Raw genomic sequence first — 26,098 nt, 5'->3', positions numbered from 1 at the left:
GACCACCTATCTTGCTGATACATAAAGGAACACCAAAGTTGGGTATGATGTGGAATCTTGGACATGTAACTGTTACATGTAACTATTTGTACACTGATACCAAAGCACTGTCCTTGATACAAGAAACATGTAAATACCGTCATTCCATAGTGTGGCAGGTTGTAAAATGCTGTTTTCTTTTCCCCCCCGCACAAGATGGGAATATTACTCTTTAAGAGGTATTTGTTCTTGAAGCATCAGGGTAGGGAGGTATCAAAGTACCCCCTGACAAACTAATGCACACCAGATTTAACTCTGGACCTTCTTTTGGCCCAATTCTCTAGCTGAATTGGGAGAATTCTGGTTGTAAATGAAGCCAACTGAATACTTTGCTAAGTTTCCCCCTTGGGGAGGGTTGAATAGAGGTGCCAGGAATGCCATTTTTATCTATAGCCTAGTAAAGTCAGCTTCTTGATACGCCTAGTTTTAATCTCATATTTAAAAATTATCTACCAGAAACTATAAATGTTGTAACTTCAATGAAGTCTGCTAGAATACAGGAAAAAGCTAGCTTCAGTTAGGAGTAGGCAGACAGTTTTAATGGTTACTGTGGGGTTTCAAGGAACTTCCTGGGAGGGACAATCAGTGAGAATGCATTCACCATGCATTTCAGTATGACGATGAAAAGATGTCAGCCGAGTTCAAGTTTTGTTGCTATGCATTAGTAATGTCCCTCCCAATTCAGGAGACTTCCCAGCACTGTTCTTGATTACAGGAACTATATATTGGTTACTTACAGTAACCTGAAATAAGGAGCAACGACCACCTTGAATTTCCTAATGTATATTTAAAGTTCCTAAGTCCTAGCTCAAAACAAAAGCTGTCACTTCATATATTTGTATGTACTACTTCAAAGTTTAGTCAAAGCTATGGTTTTTCCAGTAGTCACATATGGATGTGAGAGTTGGACTATAAAGAAAGCTGAGTGCTAAAGCATTGATGCTTTTGAACTGTGGTGTTGGAGAAAAAGGAGGTCAGTCCTGAATATTCATTGGAAGGACTGATGCTGAAGCTGAAACTCCCAATACTTTGGCCACCTGATGCAAATAAGTGACTCCTTGGAAAAGACCACGATGCGAGGAAAGATTGAAGGCAGGAGAAGGGGATGACAGAGGATGAGATGGCTAGATGGCATTACTGACTTGATGGACATGAGTTTGAGCAAGCTCTGGAAGTTGGTAATGGACAGGGAAGCCTGGCGTGCTACAGTCCACAGGGTTGCAGAGTTGGACATGACTGAGCAACTGAACATACTTTAAATGTCACACAACTTTATCAAGTATCACAATGTTTATTGATAGATACAAGTATATAAAATCAGGGCATGAACATGACTTGATAAATTAAGTAGACTTAATTTCAATACTATAATAAGAGGGACCAATTCAAATTCTCACCATTTGTTTCACACCCACAAAGACCACTTCAAGGGCATTTACGATCTCTCAAAACTGATCAGTTTTGTGCAAGTAAACCATGTTTCTTTTAAAAAGACTTGTGCACTTGCCCAGGCTCAAGGATATTAAAATCTAGCACATAAAGCCCATTACTAGAGGTAGAAATACAGGCAATATACTATTACGGCAACAACCATCAATTACAGTTAAGAATTTTTCTGTAACAACCAAATGGATAATCAAATATTGCAACAACTCAAGTATTACTGAGCAAAGTGCATTTCTACAGTATTCAGTGTTGCTATTCAGTTTTCTAACTTAAAACAGCCTATGATAACTGGCAGCAAAGAAGGTCCTTGCAATAGACTGCCTCTGCTTGAGAACTTATGATGTAATTATTGCATGCTGCTAATATACTATCTAAACATTAAAGATACTCCTAAAATATTTGATGGTAGACTATGATTAAGACATTACACTACAAAAAAACCTTATGCAGAAGGAAATCCTAACTGACGTGCTTCTGCTTTTAAATATTGTGAAAACATTACAGCGGAATGAATTTTCGCAGTGGTTAGGTCAAATGCAGTTACATCATAGCAACAGTATGTTTTGCACAATTTAAGGCTTTGGCTGGTTCTTTTAGTCGGCTTCTTCCTCTGATTCTTCTTCTTCAGCAGTTTCTAGCCAGGTTAGCCACTGATTCACCTGTAATTTGTAATTTAACAAAATAAGTAGTACTTAGAAGATATACAGAACAGCAGTATTCCCAATCAACCAACCAACTGCCCCAAGAACAAAAGTTTTTAGACAGTACCACACATCTTATAATTGCAAGCAGTGTTCAGAACCTAGCATACAAGCTCTTTGGGGCTTCCCTGATGGCTCAGGGGTAAAGAATTGCCCGTCAATGTAGAAGCAGATTTCATCCCTGGGTAGAGAAGATCTCCTGGGGGAGAAAATGGCAACCCACTTCAGTAATCCCACCTGGAGAATTCCATGGCCGGAGGAATCTGGTGGGCTACAGTCCATGGGGTCACAAAGAGACACAACTGAGTGATAAACAATTGACACAAGCTGTTTATGGGCAGTTAACGCGGGTGTCAGTTCTTTGACACCACTCCCATCACACTTCAGAACTGTTTTAATATGGGACAGTGGCTCATCCCAAACTTAAATGTTAGCAATGCTGGGGAGGGAGGAGGGGGACAAGAAGATCCCAAAAGAGTAATTTCTAGTCCCACCCAGAACTTTAGGACCAGATTCCCCAAGGACAAGACTAAGGACAAACACTGTGACGGTGATCCTCCTGAAGACTACTACAGACTAGCATTTCTCAAAGCCTGGCCCCTGGGAATAGTAGTACGAGAATCTCCTGAGTTGTATACCACACGCAGACCTAAGTCAGAATGTCTACAATCAGACCTGAAACTTCCTTTGAAAATTACTTTCCAGGTGACTGATGTACTGATGTATGCTGTGGAATCCCCTGACATTATAAAAATTTTCCTCAGGGCTAGAATTCATTTTAAGTTAGAAAATCATGGTATGCAATATTACCAGGGCTATTTTGCTTATATCTCACTTTAAAAACTTCATGAAAGTAATACCAGTTAAAATGGAAAAAGCACAACAAATTTCTCCAAGATTTACCTGGAACAAAGCCTTGCCTTTCCCTGGAAACTCTTGGGTTATATCTTCTTTCCAAGCCAAGAAAGCTTCTTCTTCAATAATTTCCATGTCATAGAAGTGAACAAAAAAGCGGAGTAACATGCCTAGAAGACAAAATGTAACCCCATTATTTAGTGCAACAACTGCCCATCCATTTGTCGTAATTATGATGCTAGTCCTCTCACCTTTTGGGAAGTTGCTGTTGTAGCAGTGCACCTGAAGAGCATAGAGGGCACTAACTTGTAGATCAACATGATCATGAAGGAATTTCTGCATTACTGGCTTGAAGGAAAGAAGCAGTTGTTTTTCCTGCTCTAACTGTTCTTTGGAAGGAGCAGAGGAAGAATCTGTTTCATCACTGGGTGGGTTTACTTCACTAGAAATGTACTGTAAGAAGCTGTACAGAAAAAGATCTTGTTACAAACTCCAAATGAAAAATTTCTAATTCAAGAAACAGATAATTCTCAATCCCTTGCCTTGTAGACTTTCTTTCTAGTAAACTAAACACAGGCTAACTGTTTTCGATGCAGAAAAGCACAACTTTGTTATCTTACCTAGTCATTAAGATGTTCACAAATCCTTTATCTACATGAAGTTTGGGAGAGATGTTATCTTTAATCCATTTATATATGGTCTGAGGGGATGGATCCAACTTTATTTGCTTTAACAGTTCCTTCTCCAGTTTGAGAAGTGGGAATAAGAAACTCAGTCCCTTTCCTTCCAAGATCTCCAGCATGCGGTCCTTATTTTGATCAATTTCTGAAGAGACAAAGCCATTCCCATCATCAGGTAGTTCATTTTACTCAGTTGGCCTCTTAAAACTGCTTTACAAACAATTTTCCAAACACACAAGATTTATGTAAAATAATGAAAGAACTGAGCAAAGGAAACTTTGTATTTGGACCAAATGAAAATAGTCACATCATAATAACTTTTTTATAAAGGTGAAGTCTATCTGTGGTAATGCTTATTGTTATCCAGACAAGATAATCACACTGACCTATATAATAAATTCACCCAAAGTACTAAGGACTTTTAGATCTAGTATTAAAAACAAAAATCCCCAGCATTCTCTTACCTGGGAGCATTTTCTGCATATTGACCTTGCTCTGTTGAAAAAGCTCTGTTAACCATTCTCGATCTTGTAATTTAGCTAATTGCTGAAGACAAAGTAAGAAGAGAGGAAAATGGGTGCCACTTTCCAGTGGTTGAGCTAGTTCCGAAATGCTCACCAGCTCTGAAATGATAGCACGAGCTGCAAACTGTGCTAAATATGATTTCACCAAGGGGATGTCAACCTCCAGTTTGGGGCACTGGTCCAATACATTCAGGAAAGCCTGAAAGGAATGTAGTACATAGTCAGTTCATAGTCAATTCAAATTTAAGAGTTCTTATAGAATCAGAAAGTGTTCTACCTGCATGAAGTTGTCACTTGTGGCTATCCCTTCCTGTTTGAGTAAACTGATCAAAGAACTTGCTTTTTCTTTATCTTCATCACTTCTATCCAGTGACAGGATGATTACTTTGCTTAACATCTCAGGAAGGAAGTGTTTAGGAGCTCTCATCTCTCTCACACCATTGACAGCTTCATTTGCATTCCCACTATTCAGGTATTCAGTTACAACAGTTTCCTGAAAAGAACGAAATCCAAGTATCTTTAGTTTTCCTGCCTCAAGTACACCCCCATGAGCTAAACGATGAGATTGTCTGAAACTCACAGTTAGTTTAAGCAGTTCTTCCTTTGACGGTGGTGGCTTTTTACTGGTTTTGGCAGGCTTTTCCTGGATAAGTGGTGGATTAGTTTTGAGACCAAGCTGAGGTGTCTAAAAGAACAGCAAAATGATTAAGTATAAATGTTTAATAACTTTTTAATCGTTAAAAAAAAAAGTGCTTATGAAATTGAAAGCAAACATTAAAAAGCAGTCTTCAGACATCTTCAAAAGCTACCAGAACGATTGAAAATGTCCTACTACATACATCCCATACCTGTCCCAGAGGTGGCGTTTGAGTGCGTGGTGGTTGTGCACTAGGAGGAATCATAGTTATTTGGGGCTGAAGCTTTGGCACTTGATTTTTATTCATTAGGAAAGACTGAGCAGGCCTCAAGCTAATCTAGAATCAAAAACAAAGCAAAATGGATATCCAAGTTAACAAGCAGCAAACTAACATTAATTGCAATGCTCTAAAGTTAATTCAGCATATACACACATGATGGAACCTGTGGCAGAAATCTAAGTTAAACGACTAAAAATGTTACTGTCATATTTAATTTATAGCAAGAAAACTAAAGATCTGATCCAGACAAAAATACAACATGGCTATAAATCTTGTATTTATACCACAACTTTCCAAGGATTAGCATCAATAAAACATGAAAATAAAAACCAGAAAATTTAATCAGAGCTTAAAAAACGTTTTACTTTATCCTGAGTCATTCTATTTGCAGGGAAGTCACAACCAAAATCTTGACAACCGTTTTCCTTACTCTAACTGAAGACTTGCCCTCATATCTCATAATCTTCGCTCATAGGACGCTGGACATTCAAAGAAAGAAAAAGTAGTACAGAAAAGAGAGAAAGAAGGTAAAGATAAAGAATTCCAGCATTAAGTCCTCTTAATAATGCGTCTTTTTTTTATAATCATCGGGCAAGAGATTTCTGAATTGACAAACTATGGTATATAAATAACATAGGCAAATGTACCTCATCTGCATTAAGCTGTCCTTTCTTAGAAAACCGAGGTGGCATATCCTTCGACTGTCCTTGCAGCTGGGATAAGAGTCCCTGACTCTGGTTATGGTAGAGCTGGCTTAGCCCCTATTTCAGAAAGAGAGAAAGAAAAGTCTAGATAAAAAGGGGTCCACAAATTATGGTAATCAAGTACCAAAGTGATGAGGCCAAGCCACAAGAAAGCTTAACTGCATTTGCCCAGAGAAAGTAAAAGATGAAACAGAAGAATAAAATTCTAACCTAACTGTCAAATAAAGTGATGTGATTTTACTAATACTTTACTAATCTTAATAAAATCATTTCACCCAGTTTGAAATAACTGTCACAGATATAAATTTGGTTTAGAAAAACATTGTTTTTAGGTTTTCTAAACCTAAAACATTTACACTAAAAAAACAAAAACAAAAACACAATACTAATCATATGTATTCCAAAATTTAATTACTTGTTGCCTAAACATCCTTAAATGTATTCTTACCTGGCTTTTCATAAACTTGCCTCCCATCTCCCCAAACTGCGACTGTGTGGGAGGCATGATGTGTCCCCCATGGCCATTGAAGAGCTGATTTGAACGATGGCGCCCCATGGTGGGTGAAAATCTATCCTGGATAACTCCTGGACCAGTACCAATTCCGCTTCCTTAAAATATAGACACGAAGAACTCTTTACCATTAAAACTGTTAAACTCATTATTTAATGCAACCAAACTATCTTTTGTTCAAAATCACCTGGCATTTGTCCAAACATATCAGCAAGTCCTCCAAGTGGGTCCCTATCCATTTTCATCCTGGGTGGCATAAACGGTCCCTCCAGAAAGAAGTCACTTCTCATCCCTTGAGCCATAGGAGCAGGAATAAACACTCCTAGATCCTTCAGAAATAAAGTGAATAAACACTTACTTCTAGACACTATTTTATATAAAGTGAAAATTCTTACAACGGGAAAATCAGAAATACTTCTCTGGATAAGAGTGCCATTGATGCATTCTTTTTTTTTTTTAATTTTATTTATTTATTTGAGTGTACCAGGTCTTAGTTTAGGCATGTGGAATATGGTTCCCTGACCAGGAATCAAACCTGGGCCCCTTGCATTGGGAGCCCAGAGTCTTAGCCACTGGACCACCAGGAAGTCCCCACTGATGCATTCTCTATAAACAACTTGCTCTCAAAAGAGAATACAGACAGCAAAAACATTAAGCCCTACTGGTTAAGACAAGACAAGTCTCAAATAAAGATGTTTTAATAGGGTTTTTGTGCCATTATAAACATAAAACTCACTTAATGATTAAAAAGTAAAGCAAAACTTACTTTTACTGCATCTTGACGGATTTGATTGATCGTCTTTGGTCCATTGTCAAGAAAAGCTTTGCGAGGAACCCAATGGTGTTCTCGCAACTCTACGGTATCCTTTAATATAAAAAGTTTTTAATAAATATTATTTCAATACAGTAAACAAGAGTCAGCTTGCCAACACACCTAAAGAAAACAGTTTTACCTGCAGCAGGAAACGAATCCTCGCCGGCAATTCCTTACTTAACATCAAGGAGCACATTCGGGCAAAGTACTGATCCATTAAGGACTAAAAGAGAAAAATAAAAATGTGTACTGCTTAAGACTTCAAGATATTATCAAAGTAAATGACTAGAGGCAATCCTCTATATCACCAAATAAGCTGTTTGATTTTAATACAATTATGACAGGCTATTTACACTATTTCTGTCAGCAACGCACATACCTTGGCTCGTTCATGGTCTAATCTAGGCCCCACTGTCCTCATTATCTGACAGAGGCACTCCAAATCCTCTCCCATATCTTTGAGTTGGACTCTCTTCTTTTTTTCCAAAAGCTACCAAAAGAAATAAATGCCATGTTGTTTACAAATTCTTCTTGGTTTAGATGTAGCACTTTTCCATAAGTTTCCACTAACGCATACAGTTCCTAGTGTCTAGCATACTATTCTTACCTGGTTCTGTTCAAGAAATTTCTCCAAATTGAGCAATTTAAACCTAAGTAGGGAATCAGTTCTATCCCTATCTTGCAAAATATACTGCATACTTCCATATTTACAACATTTAAATAGCAGTTTTGCCAGCAATCTAAAATATTTAACTAGCACACCAAGTCTCAGATGGCAAAATTGTAATTGACTCATCTCCCAAAAATGATGTACGTGATGATTAATGAAAGCTTAAATTCACAATCAGTACTTACTGTTTTGATGCACTTATGAAGGATAGATTCATGAATAAGATCAAGCTTTCCAAGTTCTCCAATGAATTTGATGTTCCCCAACATCTTGATCTTGGCAATAGCTCTCTGTTCCTCCTCCTCAGGGAGGAGGGGATTTTCACGCTTATCATAGACTAAAAAGAAGAATAAAAACAACATTCAGAATTAAGTTGAACATACGCAGTACTGTGTATTAGTTGCTCTATCATGTCCTACTCTTTGCGACTGCACAGACTATAGCCCACCAGGCTCTCTGTCCATGGGATTCTCCAGGCAAGAATACTAGAGTGGGTTGCCATTCTCTTCTCCAGGGGATCTTCCCAATCCAGGAATCAAACCCAGGTCTTCTGCATTGCAGACAGATTCTTTACCATCTGAGCCACCAGGGAAGCCCTACACAGTACTGCTGCTGCTGCTAAGTCACTTCAGTCGTGTCCGACTCTGTGCGACCCCATAGATGGCAGCCCGTCAGGCTCCCCCGTCCCTGGGATTCTCCAGGCAAGAACACTGGAGTGGGTTGCCATTTCCTTCTCCATTGCATGAAAGTGAAAAGTGAAAGTGAAGTCGCTCAGTCGTGTCTGACTCTTAGCGACCCCATGGACTGCAGCCTACCAGGCTCCTCCATCCATGGGATTTTCCAGACAAGAGTACTGGAGTGGGGTGCCGTTGCCTTCTCCTGTACTACTAAGTATTAAATTCTTACCATCAACATTTCTGGTTCGGTTTTCAAATTCATCTTGTAATTTGGAAATTAGGAGGCGTCTGAATGTCTATAAGAAACGAGACATTTGTCAGGGTTTGATAATAAAACCTTCCAAATCAACTTAAAATAAGCAAGCACACACGCCCACTTACTGTGCTTTGCTTCTGTCCTGGTTGACCCTCTGCTGCTGGGCCATCAAAGTTTGGTGCATCTTCTGCCAATCGCAGACATAGCTGAGCATACAGTGAGCTATACTTTGGCTCTTCTAGGGCTTTGTCCACAATCTACAGAAAATATGCCATTTAAAAAAAAATTAAATATGACAACTTTTGGAAAAACCTTTCTTTATAACTTAATACTTCCTTGTAGTCTTAAGGATCTTGAATCGCACAACAAACTTCTGACAAATTCCCTATACAAATGCCTCACTGGTAACCTGGAAATAAGCACATCTCTTTTGGAAGGCTTCTTACGTGAACTTAAGATGAGGTATGTAAAGTGCCCAGTACACAGGCCGGAAAAATGTAAGCACTAAATGTTAGGTATTACAGAGTACCAAAAAAGTCTAATTACATGTATCTCGTACTAATAAAACCCTCTCCCCTTTGAGGAGTTGAAATTACCTTGGAAAAATGGAATCACCATAAAACTAACTTTTTCAAAATGTGGTATTTTGAAAACCAAAGCAACCCCCAGCCCCCAAGAGCCTGATAATCCAATTAACCCAAGCACAGTATATACCATTTCAAATTGACCTCTTAAGTTTGATACCATCAAAAGTAATTAAAAACAACAGCAACAACAGTGTTCAAATATACATACACTTAACTCACACCTCAGTTTTAGAAATAACAATGAAGTGTATAAAAACAAAAGCAAACAACAGAAAACCACTCAAAACCCAACCTGGGTTGAAAGTATTTTCCTCCTCCTTTCAGTTAAGCCAACATTTAACTTACCAGCAGTATGACCCCTTTAAGGATGAGTTTAGACTCTACACCCACATTGAGGAGCTCAAGGCATAGCTTGTCAAACTTCTCAGGAGTAAGCTTGTTTAATATGCTATGAAAAAGGAATCAGACTAGGTATCACCAACATACAAAATTATAGTTAAAAAATAGCCTTTAAATTATGCTTTTTCCCTTTCATCACTTTCCCCTTTAACATCAAGACATTTTTCTTACCCATCTAACCAAAGCAGTGTTGAAATAAACCTATTTAAGAACACCTATCTAACTGGTGGGGGTTCCCAGCTACTGAGCAAAAGATCTCATTCTCAAAACCCAGATCAAGAGCCTCCCTCCTTAATATCGAGGCTAGATACAGGAGCTAAACTGTTATATTTTGCCATCACTGGCTCACACACCAGGTACAGAATATGTCAGCACAATAGGTTTCTGCATTTTAATCTAATGACCGAAAGCAACTAACTGAGCCCCAAACAGTGATGTGCTGATTTTCAGCTTAAAACTGTCAACATTGGCATTTCACAGAAGTAGTTAATACAGTCTCCCCTCCTTTTTAAAAGACAAAACAGACCTAATAAACTTACCCTCTTACTTTCCTGAAGATTGCATCATGTCGTTCTTTTTCATTTGCGGAGTTGTTTGCTGCGGAGTTGTCATCTCGTCTAGTGCTTCGTGCAGGAATCCATTTCTGAGCGTTTTGCCCTGGGGTTTTCCCCAGGAACTCGCTAGTAAAAATTAAAGAGAATTAAAATAAGACAACTTAAGCACAGCATCCAGTCACATATCAAGTATCATACAGATCAAAAATCCTTCTAAATAGAAAAAAAGTTTAGGTTTTCTCAACTCCCTTACAACTAAGCAACTCTTAATCAGTGCATCAGAATAACTTGAGGAAATTTGTTAAAGGAACTCCCACGCCCACCTCAGTCTCTGCTGTAGTGGCTTGGGGTAAGACCTGATTAATTCCCATCTCTAGTAAGCTCACAGGTGATGCCAGTGATGTTGGTCCAGGATCTACATAGCGAAAACCCACATTTTCTAATGTCTCATGACCATGTTATACACTTACAGATTTATTACTATAATTTGGTGTGAATGTTTGAAGAAAGAACATCAGTGAAAATAATCCAGAGTAAGAGAATAAAAGAGTAGTTTGAGAGCCTCAACTCTTATTAGATGATTTGGCTAAAGAATAATCAAGAACTGATAGTCTATATTTAAAATATGTAGCAGAAATCAAGCCCATTAATATTAGGATTGCTGATGTCCTACGAACTATATGTTGTAATGTTAGAAAGACCCTTAACCTCAACCTGTTATATAAGTCACTCTTTTCACTGTTTACTATACCTGTTGCCAGCAGTCTTGGGATAGTGCTGAGGTGCACCCCTACTTCCTCCTCCGCCCGAAGAAGCACTATTGAAAAGAAAAACTTTTTTTTAAAAAAAAGTACACCCCAAGTATGTTTCACTCAAAACAGATATAGGATCTCTTTAATTATTCTGCATTACAGTACATCACAGATGAAGACTGAACTTAGGCCCAATGGAAAGCCAAGTAATTACATTTATTCTTCAGATAGCTAACAGAAAACAGTGGAAATTTAAGGGCTTTAAAGAAAGGTACATGCTCATTATAAATTAATCCTGCAGCACAATTAAGTCAGAACTATTTGGTGTGGTTATTCTTTCGGTCCTAATAATTGCCAAAACAAAATCTACACATACCTGAAACGAGAAGCACCCCCTTCTGCGATCGCACTCTCCACTTTGGCGGCTTGACAACGAAGAATCTTCAAAAGAATAATATTAATGGATGGGGTGGGGAGGGAAGAGGATGGGAGAAATGAAAAACCTAGAATGAGAAAGAGTACCAAAATTAGTCACCGCTAACACACAAATTTGTAAACCCTCCTTCAGTTACAATGTATTTCAGTCTGACACTGCAGTTGATTGAACTTACACTGCATTGCAGGTCCCGTAAGACTAAAATAGAACGTACTCAAAACACAAACGAACAGTAAAATTTTGTTGGCCACTTGGAAATTCACTTGTGTTCAAGGACGCAGCAAGTGACTACATAGCGATAGAATCAATCTTTGAAAAAGCCACTTTCTGCCTCCTTTACAGCTGAGTACGGAGATCAATAGTGGAAAAATGTTAGCAAACGGGCACACCATGTGAAAACGTTGTAATATTTTGCTGCCTCAACGACGAGCAACACTGAGTAAGGGGTAACTGAAGACGGCTTTTCCCACTGTCCACCCCTTAACTGGGCGCAGAGGGCCTGAGAGGGAGACGTGAGGCACACAGCGGCTGACATCGGGCAGGCGGAAAACCAGGGCCACAACATGGCAGCAGGAACCTCCGCCCCATTTTCCCCTTCCTGGGAACAAAAGAGCAGTGGATTCCTCTCACCCAGGCCCGAGTTAGGGAAGTGCTTCCGACAGCTTCCTACCGAAGCCGCCGGCGGCAAACCTCGGGGAGGAGCGGAGGCCGCCCCCGCGGCTAGGCGCCCGGCTCTTTGTTCTCGGGCAGAAAGGCGGCCTCCTTCCCACCCGCCGCCGCCTCCAGCGGCCCCCTCCCACCCATAAATCCCCGAGGGACTGACAGCCGCCTCGCCGCTCCCTGCCCAATCGACAAAATCTCAGAAACCCCCATTTCCCTCCCTTCTCCCGTCGCAGGCGGGGCTCGCCGGGCAGGCCCTCCGCTCCCCCACGAAGGGCAGCCCCACCGCTCCCCGCCGGCACCGGCCCCACACACTTCCTCCCCGCCGGGAGGCCGGGCTCCGGGACTCCTCCGCCTCGGCTGGTCCCGCGCCAACGGCCGGGCCCCCTGCCCCCGCCGGCCCGCGTCCCTCCCCGCCGCGCGCGCCGCCCGGCCACGCTCTCTCCACGTCCGAGCACACTCGCGCCTTGGCCCGTCCCGGCCCGGGCCCCGCGGAGGACGGCCGCCGACAGCCACGAAGACGGCCGTAGACCGCCAGGGCGGCCAACTTCCTCCTACTCCGTCAGCGACGGGAATGGAGAACAAAGACGAGGAATTTCCAAGTGCCAGAAGCCCAGAGGAAACGCTAAAAAAGGGTCGCCCCGCCCGGCTCCGCCTGTGGCCGCCATTTTGTACTGCTCGGGAAGAAGCGGCCAGGGGCGGCGGCCATTTTAGAGCGCTCCACTCGGCGGCAGCGCCGGCGGTAGCTCCACTCACCTTCACCGAGAACTCAGCAGCTGCTACAGCAGCTGCCTCCTCAGGATCCGGTCGTCGGGGACGGGGAAGGGAGGGGGAGGGGGAACGGAAAACAAAAAAGGGGGAGGGAAGGGGGAGGAAGGAGTCGGAACAGGCTTGAAACAGCTCAGAAGAGTCGCTGCTGCAACCACCACCCGATACTTGCCGCCACCTCCATAGAGCTCCGACTCGCTGCTGGCGCTGAGGCGTGTCTGAAGCCGAACTTATCACTCTAGGGCAGCCGAACCCACCAGAGCCACCCCGAATGGCTCCTTCGCCACCCAATCAGCGGCCTGGCTGCTGCCTACCGCCAATCGGCGCAGGGCGACGGGGAGGAGCCACAGGGCCAAGCTCGGTTGCGGTGCAGCCCCGCCGCAGTGCGCAAAGCCATATTCGCGAAGGCTCTGAGACCAAGCCAGTGGCGTAAGGGGAACTGGGGACGGTCGAGATGCGGCTCGCTTGCGTAAACTCGTAGAATCCTCTGAGTCTGCGTTGGTGTGGCTGCCTCGTCTTCCTCCTGTCTCTTTGTTCCCGGGGTCCGTATCCCGTGTTCGGGATATGCAGCCCTCAGCTCCTCCACCTCGTTTTCTCACAGGGAATGTGGGAAGGAAACTCGCTTTTCCACCCGGCCCGATTCCCGTCCTTGGCGTGTGCGAGCACTGATTTTTCTGGCGCCCCCGGGAAGCCGAGATTGCCCCTCGCAGGCTGAGCCTCCTTGGGACTGGCCTGCAGTGCTAAGGCCTGGCGCCGCTGGGGCGCAGCGCCGGGAATCGTTGGTTTTCAGGTGCTCGGCTTCGCCTTTGGGTAGGGAAGCCCTGAGTGTAGGGTTCAGGAGACTGGACGGTGCAACTCAGTGCGTTAAGAAAGCTTTATTCAGCTCCCTATTTATTCCATCCCCTACTGAGTGAATGAGAAAAGGATGAAAGGAAGGGCTTTATAGTCTTCGTACCTCACTGTGGAGAAAGCTTTTCCCAAAGGAATGTCCGTCCAACAGTCAAGGAAGACCCAGAATATACCAGAATTCTTCAGAAGTAGTGTTTGCGGAGCGCGGGCGTCTGGAGGATTTTAATTGCCAGCTCCTGGTTTGTTTTTTTAAAGCACGTTGAAGACTGTATTTTCCATTTTATATAAGGTCCACTCTAACAAATAGGATTAGGCTTTTCAAAGGCGTCAGGCTGAACTATTTATACTTCTCAGCTAATGTTTTAAGTGAGAGGAAGGGTAAAATGAAGTGTTCCGTCGTATGCGACATTTTAGCTATACAAAAATGGAGTCATGTTTCCATATACTCAAACAACAACAAAAATGCCCCCATTTTCATTTTGAATTTTGTTCTTGATACAATGTGTAATCTAAAGAGAGAAACCATATATATATGTTTTGTTTTGTTTAACATGGATAACCTTTAAAGAAAGTCCAATAAACCAGGATTTTCAAGGTTTCCAACATGTTTGACATGTGAAAACAGCTTTTGGGGTTGAAAGTACCTAGTCCTTCATATGATTTTCAAGAGAGGTGCCTTTTTTTCTTAGGGCATTTATACCAGAATATGGAAGGGTGCGGTGGGGCCCTGAACGTTTGTAACATCTTTAGATCTTTGCCATATATTATTAGGCTGATCATTCCCCTTCATATTTTTCTAAAGTTATTTTGCTATTAAGCTAATTTCACTTGAACTTTGACAACTTGATATTCCCACCCTTGGAGTTAGTTACATGTTAAAAGAAAAAATAAACTCTATTTTTAGGAAAGACAAAAATTGTATTTCAAATAGGATCAGGACCCTTTAGCTTCAAAATAACACAATATTTCAAAATAATTTCTATAGGGCTTTACAGTTTGCAAAAATGTTTTCATATGTTTGATTTTTTTTTTACATAACTGGGTTACATTCTTCATGACATTAATCTGATAGAATAGTGTTTAAAAACACTATACTAGATTAGACTTCAAAGAGAATAATATACCGAAGCCTAGAGCCTATAGATGGTCTTTTAAAATATATATATATTTATTTATTCATTTGTCTGCACTTGGTCTTAGTTACAGCATGTGGAATCTTTTAATTGCAGCATATGGAATCCAGTTCCCTGACCAGGGATGGAACCCAGGCCCCCTGCCATGGGAGTGCAGAGTCTTAGCCATTGGACCACCAGGGAAGTCACTGGATAGTCTTTTAATTGAGGAACTTGAAACTCAATAATTAAATGTAAAAGAGGTTTTACTTAATCTTGTATTTAATCTGTGCTGATTGTGAACCTTTGCTATGGGCTTTGAAGGATAAGTGTATGTAGAAACTGGGCTAAGAGGAGTAAAGTAGAAATATGGATAAAATATAATCTTTAAATTACCTTTCAATATTCAATAGGTGGGAGACATAAGACATTCATATTTTGAAATGTTTCCATCACATCATGGATGTATGAAAATTCAAGTCATCTGGAATTTAGCTTTCAGTTTATAGGAAATTGAATTTTAAATACACCCACTTCAATCTGCTAGTTTTAACACTTATATTTTATGTTAGTTTTCTAAAGATTGAGAAGATCTTAGAGTCCTGAATTGTTAACTTACAGATAATTGCATTATTTTAATAATATCAAATGTTTTTTATTATTATAACATTCTAACTTCTAAAGTGTCTGCTATCCTCTCTGTGCTTAAGGATTCCCCAGTCATACATCCCTAGCTCAGATCTCTTATTAGAATTCTGAGTTTCTAACGCCTGTTTATCAGAAACACAAACTTGTAGCCATATTTAGTTTAGGCCACATGGTAATTTTAAACATTTGCATTAGTTGACATTGAAATTTTATGAGATTTTTCCATACAAATCTAAATTTCCATCTTTTAATGAAAAAAATCTTAAAATATGGCAATACTGGCCTGAAATTCCACCACAGTGAAACTGACTTGATTCACTCATAGGCCAGGTTGTGCAGAGTGGTAAAGAATCTGCCTGCCGATGCAGGAGACACAAGAGTCTCTGGTTTGATCCTTGGGTTGGGAAGATCCCTTGAAGTAGAAGACCCTCTGGAGTAGAAAATGGCAACCCACTCCAGTATTCTTATCTGGGAAAGTCCATGGACAGAGGAGCCTGGCAGTACAGTACAACTGAACATGCATTCATGGCCTCTTATAGCCAGTTTTCTTTTTTGTTATTTGTTCAAATGCAACAGACTTGGTATTAACTGATTATCTTCCTATTAAAGGAAAAGGAATAGACCATTTAGTACAAATATCTTCTCTGCCACTTACTGTGTAACTTTGGGCAAATTTAACTGCTCTCTCTTCTTAGTTTCTGAATCTATTAAGTGGGAATAGCTGTATTTACAGAGTTGTAAAGATTAAATAAGATAATGTATGTAAAGCACACAGCATAGTCCCTGATGTAGTAATTACATAATGTCAGTTACCAAATTATCAATAATATTGATTATCCAACTATTTCATAACTACTTTAGTTTTGCTAAGGATTCTTCTATACTAGAAACTTGACTCTACATTTTCTCTTTCCCTTTGATCAGGTATGACATTCAATTACTAAGTCCTTGTGTTACTTCCCTCTAAATAATAATCTTCCTACATTCATCTTCTTTCCTACAGTGTCACTGCATGCATGCTAAGGTTAGCCTTAGCAACTGTTCCTCCTGAATGATTGAAAAATTCCAGTTGTTCTCCTAGAATCTTTTCCTTCTTAGCTGTGTACTCATATTGGTCTCCTTTAAAACACTCCCCACCACAACACAATGTATTATTATCATTCTTAAAAGAATTTTAGTGCTTCACTATTTTCTACATCAGTTTGATCTCAACCTTGGTTGCACAGCAGTCTCCTGGGGGAATATTTTAAAACTCTTCAAGTCCAGGCTGCATCCAAGACTAGACATACCAAATCTCTCAGAGTAGGATCCAGACATCAACAGCTTTTAAAGCTCTTCAAGTGACTAGTGTGCAGTCAAGGTTTGAGAAACACCGTTACAGGTCATAGTATTATAGAAAATGAAAACATGTACAGCTGAAGAAAACTGTTGTTGTTGTTCAGTCGCTCACTTGTGTCCAACTCTTTGTGACCCCACGTCAGGCTTCCCTGTCCTTCACCATCTCCCAGGGTTTGCTAAAATTTATGTCCATTCAGTTGGTGATGCCATCAAAGTATCTTGTCCTCTGTCATTCCCTTCTCTTACTGCCTTCAGTTTTTCCCAGCATCAGGGTCTCTTCCAATGAGTCAGCTCTTTACATCAGGTGGCCAAAGTACTAGAGCTTCAGCTTCAGCATCAGTCCCTCCAATGAATATTCATTGTTGATTTCCTTTAAGATTGACTAGGTTTGATCTCCTTGCTGTCCAAGGGACTTCTTGGACAGTCTTCTCCAGCACCACAGTTCAAAAGCATCAATTCTTTGGCACTCAGCCTTCTTTATGGTCCAACTGTCACATCTATACCTGATTACTGGAAAGATCATCAGTTCAGTTCAGTCACTCAGTCGTGTCCGACTCTTTGCGACCCCATGAATTGCAGCACGCCAGGCCTCCCTCTCCATCACCAACTCCTGGAGTTCACTCAGACTCACGTCCATTGAGTCAGTGATGGCATCCAGCCATCCATCCTCTGTCGTCCCCTTCTCCTCCTGCCCCCAATCCCATCCAGCATTAGAGTCTTTTCCAATGAGTCAACACTTCACATGAGGTGGCCAAAGTACTGGAGTTTCAGCTTTAGCATCATTCCTTCCAAAGAAATCCCAGGGCTGATCTCCTTCAGAATGGACTGGTTGGATCTCCTTGCAGTCCAAGGGACTCTCAAGAGTCTTCTCCAACACCACAGTTCAAAAGCATCGATTCTTTGGCACTCAGCTTTCTTTATAGTCCAACTCTCACATCCATACATGACCACAGGAAAAACCATAGCCTTGACTAGACGGACCTTTGTTGGCAATGTAATGTCTCTGCTTTTGAATATGCTATCTAGGTTGTCATAACTTTCCTTCCAAGGAGTAAGCATCTTTTAATTTCATGGCTGCAATCACCATCTGCAGTGATTTTGGAGCCCAGAAAAATAAAGTCTGACACTGTTTCCACTGTTTCCCCATCTATTTCCCATGAAGTGATGGGACCAGATGCCATGATCTTAGTTTTCTGAATGTTGAGCTTTAGGCCAACTTTTTCACTCCTCTTTCACTTTCATCAAGAGGCTTTTTAGTTCCTCTTCATTTTCTGCCATAAGGGTGGTGTCATCTGCATATCTGAGGTTATTGATATTTCTCCCAGCAATCTTGATTCCAGCTTGTGTTTCATCCAGCCCAGCGTTTCTCATGATGTACTCTGCATATAAGTTAAATAAGCAGGGTGACAAGATACAGCCTCGACGTACTCCTTTTCCTATTTGGAACCAGTCTGTTGTTTCATGTCCAGTTCTAACTGTTGCTGCCTGACCTGCATATAGGTTTCTCAAGAGGCAGGTCAGGTGGTCTGGTATTCCCATCTCTTTCAGAATTTTCCACAGTTTATTGTGATCCACACAGTCAAAGGCTTTGGCATAGTCAATAAAGCAGAAATAGATGTTTTTCTGGAACTCTCTTGCTTTTTCGATGATCCAGTGGATGTTGACAATTGGATCTCTGGTTCCTCTGCCTTTTCTAAAACCAGCTTGAATATCAGGAAGTTCACAGTTCATGTATTGCTGAAGCCTGATTTTGAGAATTTTGAGCATTACTTTACTAGCGTGTGAGATGAGTGCAATTGTAGTTTAAGCATTCTTTGGCATTAACTTTCTTTGGGATTGGAATGAAAACTGACCTTTTCCAGTCCTGTGGCCACTGCTGAGTTTTCCAAATTTGCTGGCATATTGAGTGCAGCACTTTCTCAGCATCATCTTTCAGGATTTGAAATAGCTCCACTGGAATTCCATCACCTTCACTAGCTTTGTTCATAGTGATGCTTTCTAAGGCCCACTTGACTTCACATTCCAGGATGTCTGGCTCTAGGTGAGTGATCACACCATCGTGATTATCTTGGTCGTGAAGCTCTTTTTTGTACAGTTCTTCTGTGTAGTCTTGCCACCTCTTCTTAATATCTTCTGCTTCTGTTAGGTCCATACCATGTCTGTCCTTTATCGAGCCCATCTTTGCATGAAATGTTCCCTTGGGATCTCTAATTTTCTTGAAGAAATCTCTAGTCTTTCCCATTCTGTTGTTTTCCTCTATTTCTTTGCATTGATCGCTGAGGAAGGCTTTCTTATCTCTCCTTGCTATTCTTTGGAACTCTGCATTCAGATGCTTATATCTTTCCTTTTCTCCTTTGCTTTTCACTTTTCTTCTTTTCACAGCTATTTGTAAGGCCTCCCCAGACAGCCATTTTGCTTTTTTGCATTTCTTTTCCACGGGGATGGTCTTGATCCCTGTCTCCTGTACAAGTCACGAACCTCCGTCCATAGTTCATCAGGCACTGTGTCTATCAGATCTAGTCCCTTAAATCTATTTCTCACTTCCACTGTATAATCATAAGGGATTTGATTTAGGTCATACCTGAATGGTCTAGTGGTTTTCCCTACTTTCTTCAATTTAAGTCTGAATTTGGCAATAAGGAGTTCATGATCTGAGCCACAGTCAGCTCCTGGTCTTGTTTTTTTCTGACTGTATAGAGCTTCTCCATCTTTGGCTGCAATGAATACAATCAATCTGATTTCAGTGTTGACCATATGGTGATGTCCATGTGTAGAGTCTTCTCTTGTGTAGTTGGAAGACGGTGTTTGCTATGACCAGTGCATTTTCTTGGCAAATCTCTATTAGCCTTTGCCCTGCTTCATTCCATATTCCAAGGCCAAATTTGCCTGTTACTCCAGGTGTTTCTTGACTTCCTACTTTTGCATTCCAGTCCCCTATAATGAAAAGGACATCTTTTTTGGGGTGTTAGTTCTAAAAGGTTTTGTAGGTCTTCATAGAACCGTTCAAGTTCAGCTTCTTCAGAGTTACTGGTTGGGGCATAGACTTGGATTACTGTGATATTGAATGGTTTGCCTTGGAAACGAACAGAGATCATTCTGTCGTTTTTGAGATTGCATCCAAGTACTGCATTTCGGACTCTTTTGTTGACCATGATGGCTACTCCATTTGTTCTAAGGGATTCCTGCCCACAGTAGTAGATATGATGGTCATCTGAGTTAAATTCACCCATTCCAGTCCATTTTAGTTCGCTGATTCCTAGAATGTCAATGTTCACTCTTGCCATCTCACATAGGAACCTGGAATGTTAGGTTCATGAATTAAGGCAAACTGGAAGTGGTCAAACAGGAAAGACCATAGCTTTGATTATATGGACCTATGTTGGCAAAGTAATGTCTCTACTTTTTAATATGCAGTCTAGGTTTGTCATAGTTTTATTCCAAGGAGCAAGGGTCTTTTAATTTCATGGCTGCATGAAATTAAAGAAAACCCTAGGAAAAGGAAACTGGGTTCTACAAGTAATTAAGGAGTCTGCCAAAGTAGGGAAATAGGCATTAAAACCTAGGGATCCCAGTTCAAATGCCTTTGCCTGGCTTTCAAACCCTTCATATGTGGGCCCTATCATACCTCTTCTGATGGCCTTTTCACCATTCCCACTCAGTCATCTCTCATAGAGCCAGTTCAGGTGGTATTGCTGCCTCCAAAAATTCATTCCCACTAATGCTCCATTGGTTGTAATTTTGAGGCCATTCTTATTTATCCCCTTTACTATTTCATTTCTGAAATATAGGTATAAATATTTAAGAACCCTGCTGAAAAACCGCAGTAGGTTTCCCCTAAGTTAGCATCAGGACCCCTTTGTTTGGCCTAAATTCCTTTTGTAATCTGGTTTCAGACTACTTCCCTGTTCCTGGACATATCCTTCCTCCATTTTTCGTTATTCATAATCTAGTTCTATGGTACTCAAATTTTGCTCCATTATAACACCCATCTTCTGTATTTTTTTTTCACCCATCTTCTGTATTTTATATGACCAAATTTGCGTGGTCTTTTTCTACTTGGCAGGAGAAAATAATGCTAATAAATTAATCTACTAACGGCTAGGCAAGGAGCTTGGGCTTAATCTCTGTTTTCAAAGAGCTCACGATCTAGACAAAAAAGATACATACTCCAAATACATGTAAGAGCAGGAAAGGATCAAATCAATGCTAAACTGAACAACCAGGACAAAATGCTGTGAGATTTTATTAAGGGAATAATGGGGAATGAAGCTGGGGCCTTCCTTTCTTGAATGCTAGAATGATGTTTTGGGACTGCAGCCATGAAATTAAAAGACACTTACTCCTTGGAAGGAAAGTTATGACCAACCTAGATAGCATATTCAAAAGCAGAGACATTACTTTGCCAACAAAGGTCCGTCTAGTCAAGGCTATGGTTTTTCCTGTGGTCATGTATGGATGTGAGAGTTGGACTGTGAAGAAAGCTGAGTGCTGAAGAATTGATGCTTTTGAACTGTGGTGTTGGAGAAGACTCTTGAGAGTCCCTTGGACTGCAAGGAGATCCAACCAGTCCATTCTGAAGGAGATCAGCCCTGGGATCTTTGGAAGGAATGATGCTAAAGCTGAAACTCCAGTACTTTGGCCACCTCATGCGAAGAGCTGACTCATTGGAAAAGACTCTGATGCTGGGGGGGATTGGGGGCAGGAGGAGAAGGGGACGACAGAGGATGGGATGGCTGGATGGCATCACTGACTCGATGGACGTGAGTCTGAGTGAATTCCGGGAGTTGGTGATGGAGAGGGAGGCCTGGCATGCTGCAATTCATGGGGTCGCAAAGAGTCGGACACGACTGAGCGACTGAACTGAACTGAACACGGGCAAAGAAAGTTCTTGTGATCATGTTAGTTTTGGTTTAAAACTGATCACTTTTAACTGACCAGGGTGCTGTTTTAGGGAAAATTAACATTGTGGCTTATGGAAATCAATTGAAAGGCAAACCTGGAGATGGATCAGTTAGAAGGCTATGTACTGTGTATTATTTTTATGGGCCATATTTTCATCTCCCTTCCAAAACTGTAAGGTCCTTGAAATGGGGAACACTTCTCTTGTATTTTCTATACAGTTCTTTGCACACAGCAGGAGCTGAGAAAATATTTGTGCATATTATCTTTTTCACATTTATTTGTTCCTTTTCCTCTTGGCTTTCATGGCTTTACACTTTCCAGGATTTTCTTCTATCTCATTGACGCCTCACAAATTCAGCTGTCTCTGTTGGCTTCTCCTCCTCTGCTTGGCCTCTAAATATTAAAGTATCAGAGGATTTATTCTGGGTCTTCTCTTCCCTCTGATTGCATGTGTGTGTGCTAAGTCACTTTAGTTGTGTCTGACACTTTGCTCCTCTGTCCATGGGATTCTCCAGGCAAGAACACTGGAGTGGGATTGCCATGCCCTCCTCCAGAGGATCTTCCCAACCCAGGGATCGAACCGGCGTCTCTTCCATCTCCTGCATTGGCAGACTAGCGCCACCTGGGATGCCCCTTCCCTCTAAGTACTTTCCCTCTAAGTAATCTGTCCTATGACTGTAAATACCATTTACATGATGATGGCTTCCACATTCATATCTCCATCTCTGATTCACCCCTCCCCCCATGCAAGCTACAGATATATATCAAATTGGCTACTGAAATTTCCCCATGGATATATATAATAGGCATTTCAAATTTAACATGTTCAGAACAGGTTTTCCTCCATTGATCAACATCTGCCAGTTGCTAAGGCCAGAAACCTGCGAATCATAATTAATTCCTCTGTCTCTCATCTCCCATATCCAATTCATCAAAAGTTCTGTTGGTTCTATGTCCAAAATATATCTTAAGTTGGTCCACTTCTCTTGATCTACATGGCTTTCCCTTGAATCTAACCATTATCTCTAGTCTGAATTCCTGCAATAGCCTCCTAACAGGTCTCTCAACTTCATCTCTTGCTTTCCGTTACATTCTCTACCCACAAGTATACCATCTTTTTAAAAATGTCAATCAGATAATACCACACTCATGATCCCTTGATCATGGATGTACATTACATCCACAATAAAATCCAAACTTCTCATTGTGGTCTGCAAAGCCTTACATGATCCAGCCCTTGACCATCATTCTGACCTTGTCTGACCTCTCTGCTTCAGTCACACTGGCTTTTTTTCCCCTATTCTTCAAACACATTCAGTTCATGCAAAGCTTTCTAGTCCTCAAACATACAAAGGATATGGCTACTTGTTTTTCAAATACCACTGTCTCAAAATTTCTTATTCCAGTTTTTCACATGGCTGGTCTTTTTCAAAATTTAGGTCTCAGCTGAATAAGCTTTTTAGAAAAGACTTCCTTGATCACCCAATGTAATGTCTCCTCTTCTAGGCACTGTTACCACATTACTCTGCTTATTTTTTTACATAGTTCTTATCACTATCTGAAATAATTTTTTGCATTCTTTCTTATATATTATCTGCTTATTGCATTAGGATGTAAGCTCAATGACAGCAGGTAACTTGTCTGTCATGTTCACTGTTACATCCCTTATATACACTGCTTGGAATAGTTCCTGGCATATGATAGCCATCAATAAATATTTACTGAATACAATATACTTTTCTCATTTGAGTCTCAGTACAAGTCATGTGGGGTTAAGTAGGGAAGTGTCATTTTCCCAATTTTACAGATAGGGAAATTGAAAGGAGTAACTTTTCCAAAATAATTGTTAGTGTGTGGCAGAATCTCATTCTTTTCCAAATAGATCAAGATCCCTCCTATAGCAACATGAGTAATTATAATAGGAATAGGGATATTCCACTTTAAAAATGACTTTTGCATGCAGTGTTTAAGGTGCTTACATTAGTTACTTGTGTATACCATAACAAACTGTCCCAAAGTAGGTGGCTTAAAACAACAGGAATTAATTTCTTCACAGTTCTGTAGGTCTGAAGTCCAAAACCAAGGTGTCGGTAGGGCTGTATTAGTCCTATGGAGGCTCTAGAGGAGAGTCCATCTCTTGTCTCTTCCAGCTTCTGGTTTGTGGCTACATTTCTCTCTGTTCTGTCTTCACACTGCCTGCTCTGTGTGCATGTCACACAACTCCCTCTGATTCTCTCTTATGAGGATACAAACGATTGCACTCAGATAATTCAGGATACACTCCTTCTCTTGAGATCCTAAACTTTATATCTTTTGCCACATAAGGTAATATCCACAAGTTTCATGGGTTATACATGGGCATACCTTCTGGGACTGCCATTCAGCCCACTTCAGTGCTCAAAGCATTTTAGTGCAGAGCTAAATTCTTGGAATTCTGTTTCACAGGTCATTCTCTACTTGGATCATCAATTTATTCATTTCATAAATATTTAGCGAGCATATAATGCATGCTGTATATGGTACTAGAAATTGGGTTGTCATTATCGTTCAGTTGCTAAGGCGTGTCTGACTCTTTGCAATGCCATGAACTATAGCGTATCAGGCTTCCCTGTCCTCCACTATCTCCTGGAGTTTGCTCAAGTTCATATCCATTGTGTTGATGATTATATATAAATAAACACTTGTAAGCACTTTATGCTTTGGGTAAGAAAGGGTGTCATTAATGACTGTGTTGGGAGACAGGGCATAAACTACAACTATACCAGGTAAAGGTATGTGATTGTCTTACTTATGATGCATATTGTTAGGCCAACAGAATGAAATAAACCAAGACCCTGTCTGTTAATATTTTTCCCTTTGCCACTTCTTTTCTATGTCAAAAGTCTAAACTAGTGTTTAGTTTATAAAGTTCTTAAAGGGATAGATAGTAGCATGTCAGATGCCCACGTTTAACTTCGTCAAAATGGATACCTTGTATTCCTTTGGATATTGGACTTGTAAGTTGGAAGTGGGAAGCCCATTTCAGGAGAAAATTTTCTGTATTAGATGGGCCAGAGACACACCTGATCTCTAAGTAGAGGAGGATGACTAATACTTTCAGTTCACTGTATTTCATAATTTTTTTTGGGGGGGTGCATGCCGGTGCCTTGAGGGATCTTAGTTCCCTAACAAGGGATGGAACCTGGGACCCCTGCAGTGGAACTATGGGGTCCTAACCACAGCACCACCAGGGAATTCCCCATAATTTACTTTAGAAAGAATACATTTAGAGAATGGGTAATGTTAACCTGCAAGAAAAACTACTTAAAAGTGATCAAGATTACTAGTAGTTGGGAATTCCCTGGACTCATACTTTCACTGCAGTGGCCCAGGTTCAAGATCATGAAAACTGTGTGGCATGGCCCAAAGAAATTCTTAATGGCAACTTAGATGATACAGTCTTCATGTGCGATTCCTAGTATTCCTTTCTTTCCAAAGTAAAAAAGCATATATGAATGCAAGTTACTAAGAATGTTATTATAGTGATAATATTGCATCCACTCTAATTTTTTAAATAAGGAAATAATTTGCAAACTTTGGTACTTTATATACTTTTTTTATTAGTGATGATACTTATTCACAGTACATCTTACTACTAATGGCAAAGAGTATGCTAAAACAATGCAGTTAAAGAATCACTGTTCTTGAAAATGCAAATTATCAATCTGAAATAGACACTTCAGGGCAATAAACCAAGTATTTAATCATATTTTTGAGGGCAGTAAGTACACATGTCCAGCACGTAGGTTATGTATATGATAATATTTTGTAAAGTGCTAAAGTTTTCACTTTAGGTAAGGAGCGGCGGCTGTGCTTTGCTGGAGCAGCCATGGAGAGAGACCCCACGTCCAAGGTCAGGGGCGGTGGTTGAGAGGAGCTACCCCATATCCAAGGTAAGGAGCAGCGGCTGCACTTTGCTGGTGCAGCCGTGGAGAGAGACCCCACGTCCAAGGTAAGAGAAAACCAAGTAAGACGGTAGGTACTGAGAGAGGGCATCAGAGGGCATACAGACTGAAACCACAATCACAGACAACTAGCCAATCTGATCACATGGACCACAGCCTGGTCTCTCAATGAAACTAAGCCATGCCATGTGGGGCCACCAAAGATGGATGGGTCATGGTGGAGAGGTCTGACAGAATGTGGTCACTGGAGAAGGGAATGGCAAACCACTTCAGTATTCTTACCTTGAGAACCCCATGAACAGCATGAAAAGGCAAAAGACAGGACACTGAAAGATGAACTACCCAGGTTGGTAGG

At 40.9% G+C, this 26,098-nt stretch overlaps 1 protein-coding gene and 1 non-coding gene across 2 annotated transcripts; both read right to left on the bottom strand.

Annotated features, from left to right (window-relative positions):
• Positions 1-1,310: 1,310 nt before the first annotated feature.
• EIF4G2 (eukaryotic translation initiation factor 4 gamma 2) lies at positions 1,311-12,744 on the bottom strand (the record flags this gene model as incomplete). Its single annotated transcript, XM_070803675.1, has 22 exons — positions 1,311-2,144; positions 3,090-3,211; positions 3,293-3,504; positions 3,662-3,866; positions 4,186-4,444; positions 4,523-4,738; positions 4,826-4,930; positions 5,094-5,219; positions 5,810-5,923; positions 6,315-6,475; positions 6,565-6,706; positions 7,144-7,242; positions 7,331-7,414; positions 7,571-7,681; positions 8,047-8,198; positions 8,768-8,834; positions 8,920-9,051; positions 9,727-9,829; positions 10,320-10,460; positions 11,086-11,151; positions 11,463-11,589; positions 12,498-12,744. Coding segments are annotated over 22 exons (3,057 nt in total), but the record flags the coding sequence as incomplete, so codon positions are not given.
• Positions 5,606-5,757, bottom strand: LOC139176173 (small nucleolar RNA SNORD97). The gene has a single exon (XR_011560631.1). It is a non-coding gene; the product is annotated as a small nucleolar RNA SNORD97 (small nucleolar RNA).
• Positions 12,745-26,098: the final 13,354 nt, after the last annotated feature.

The sequence above is a fragment of the Bos indicus genome, chromosome 15 (genome assembly GCF_029378745.1).
Source record: "Bos indicus isolate NIAB-ARS_2022 breed Sahiwal x Tharparkar chromosome 15, NIAB-ARS_B.indTharparkar_mat_pri_1.0, whole genome shotgun sequence".
NCBI classification, from domain to species: Eukaryota; Metazoa; Chordata; class Mammalia; order Artiodactyla; family Bovidae; genus Bos; species Bos indicus.
Note: the sequence above shows the minus strand (reverse complement) of the source record. Positions and strands in the feature narration are given on the sequence as shown.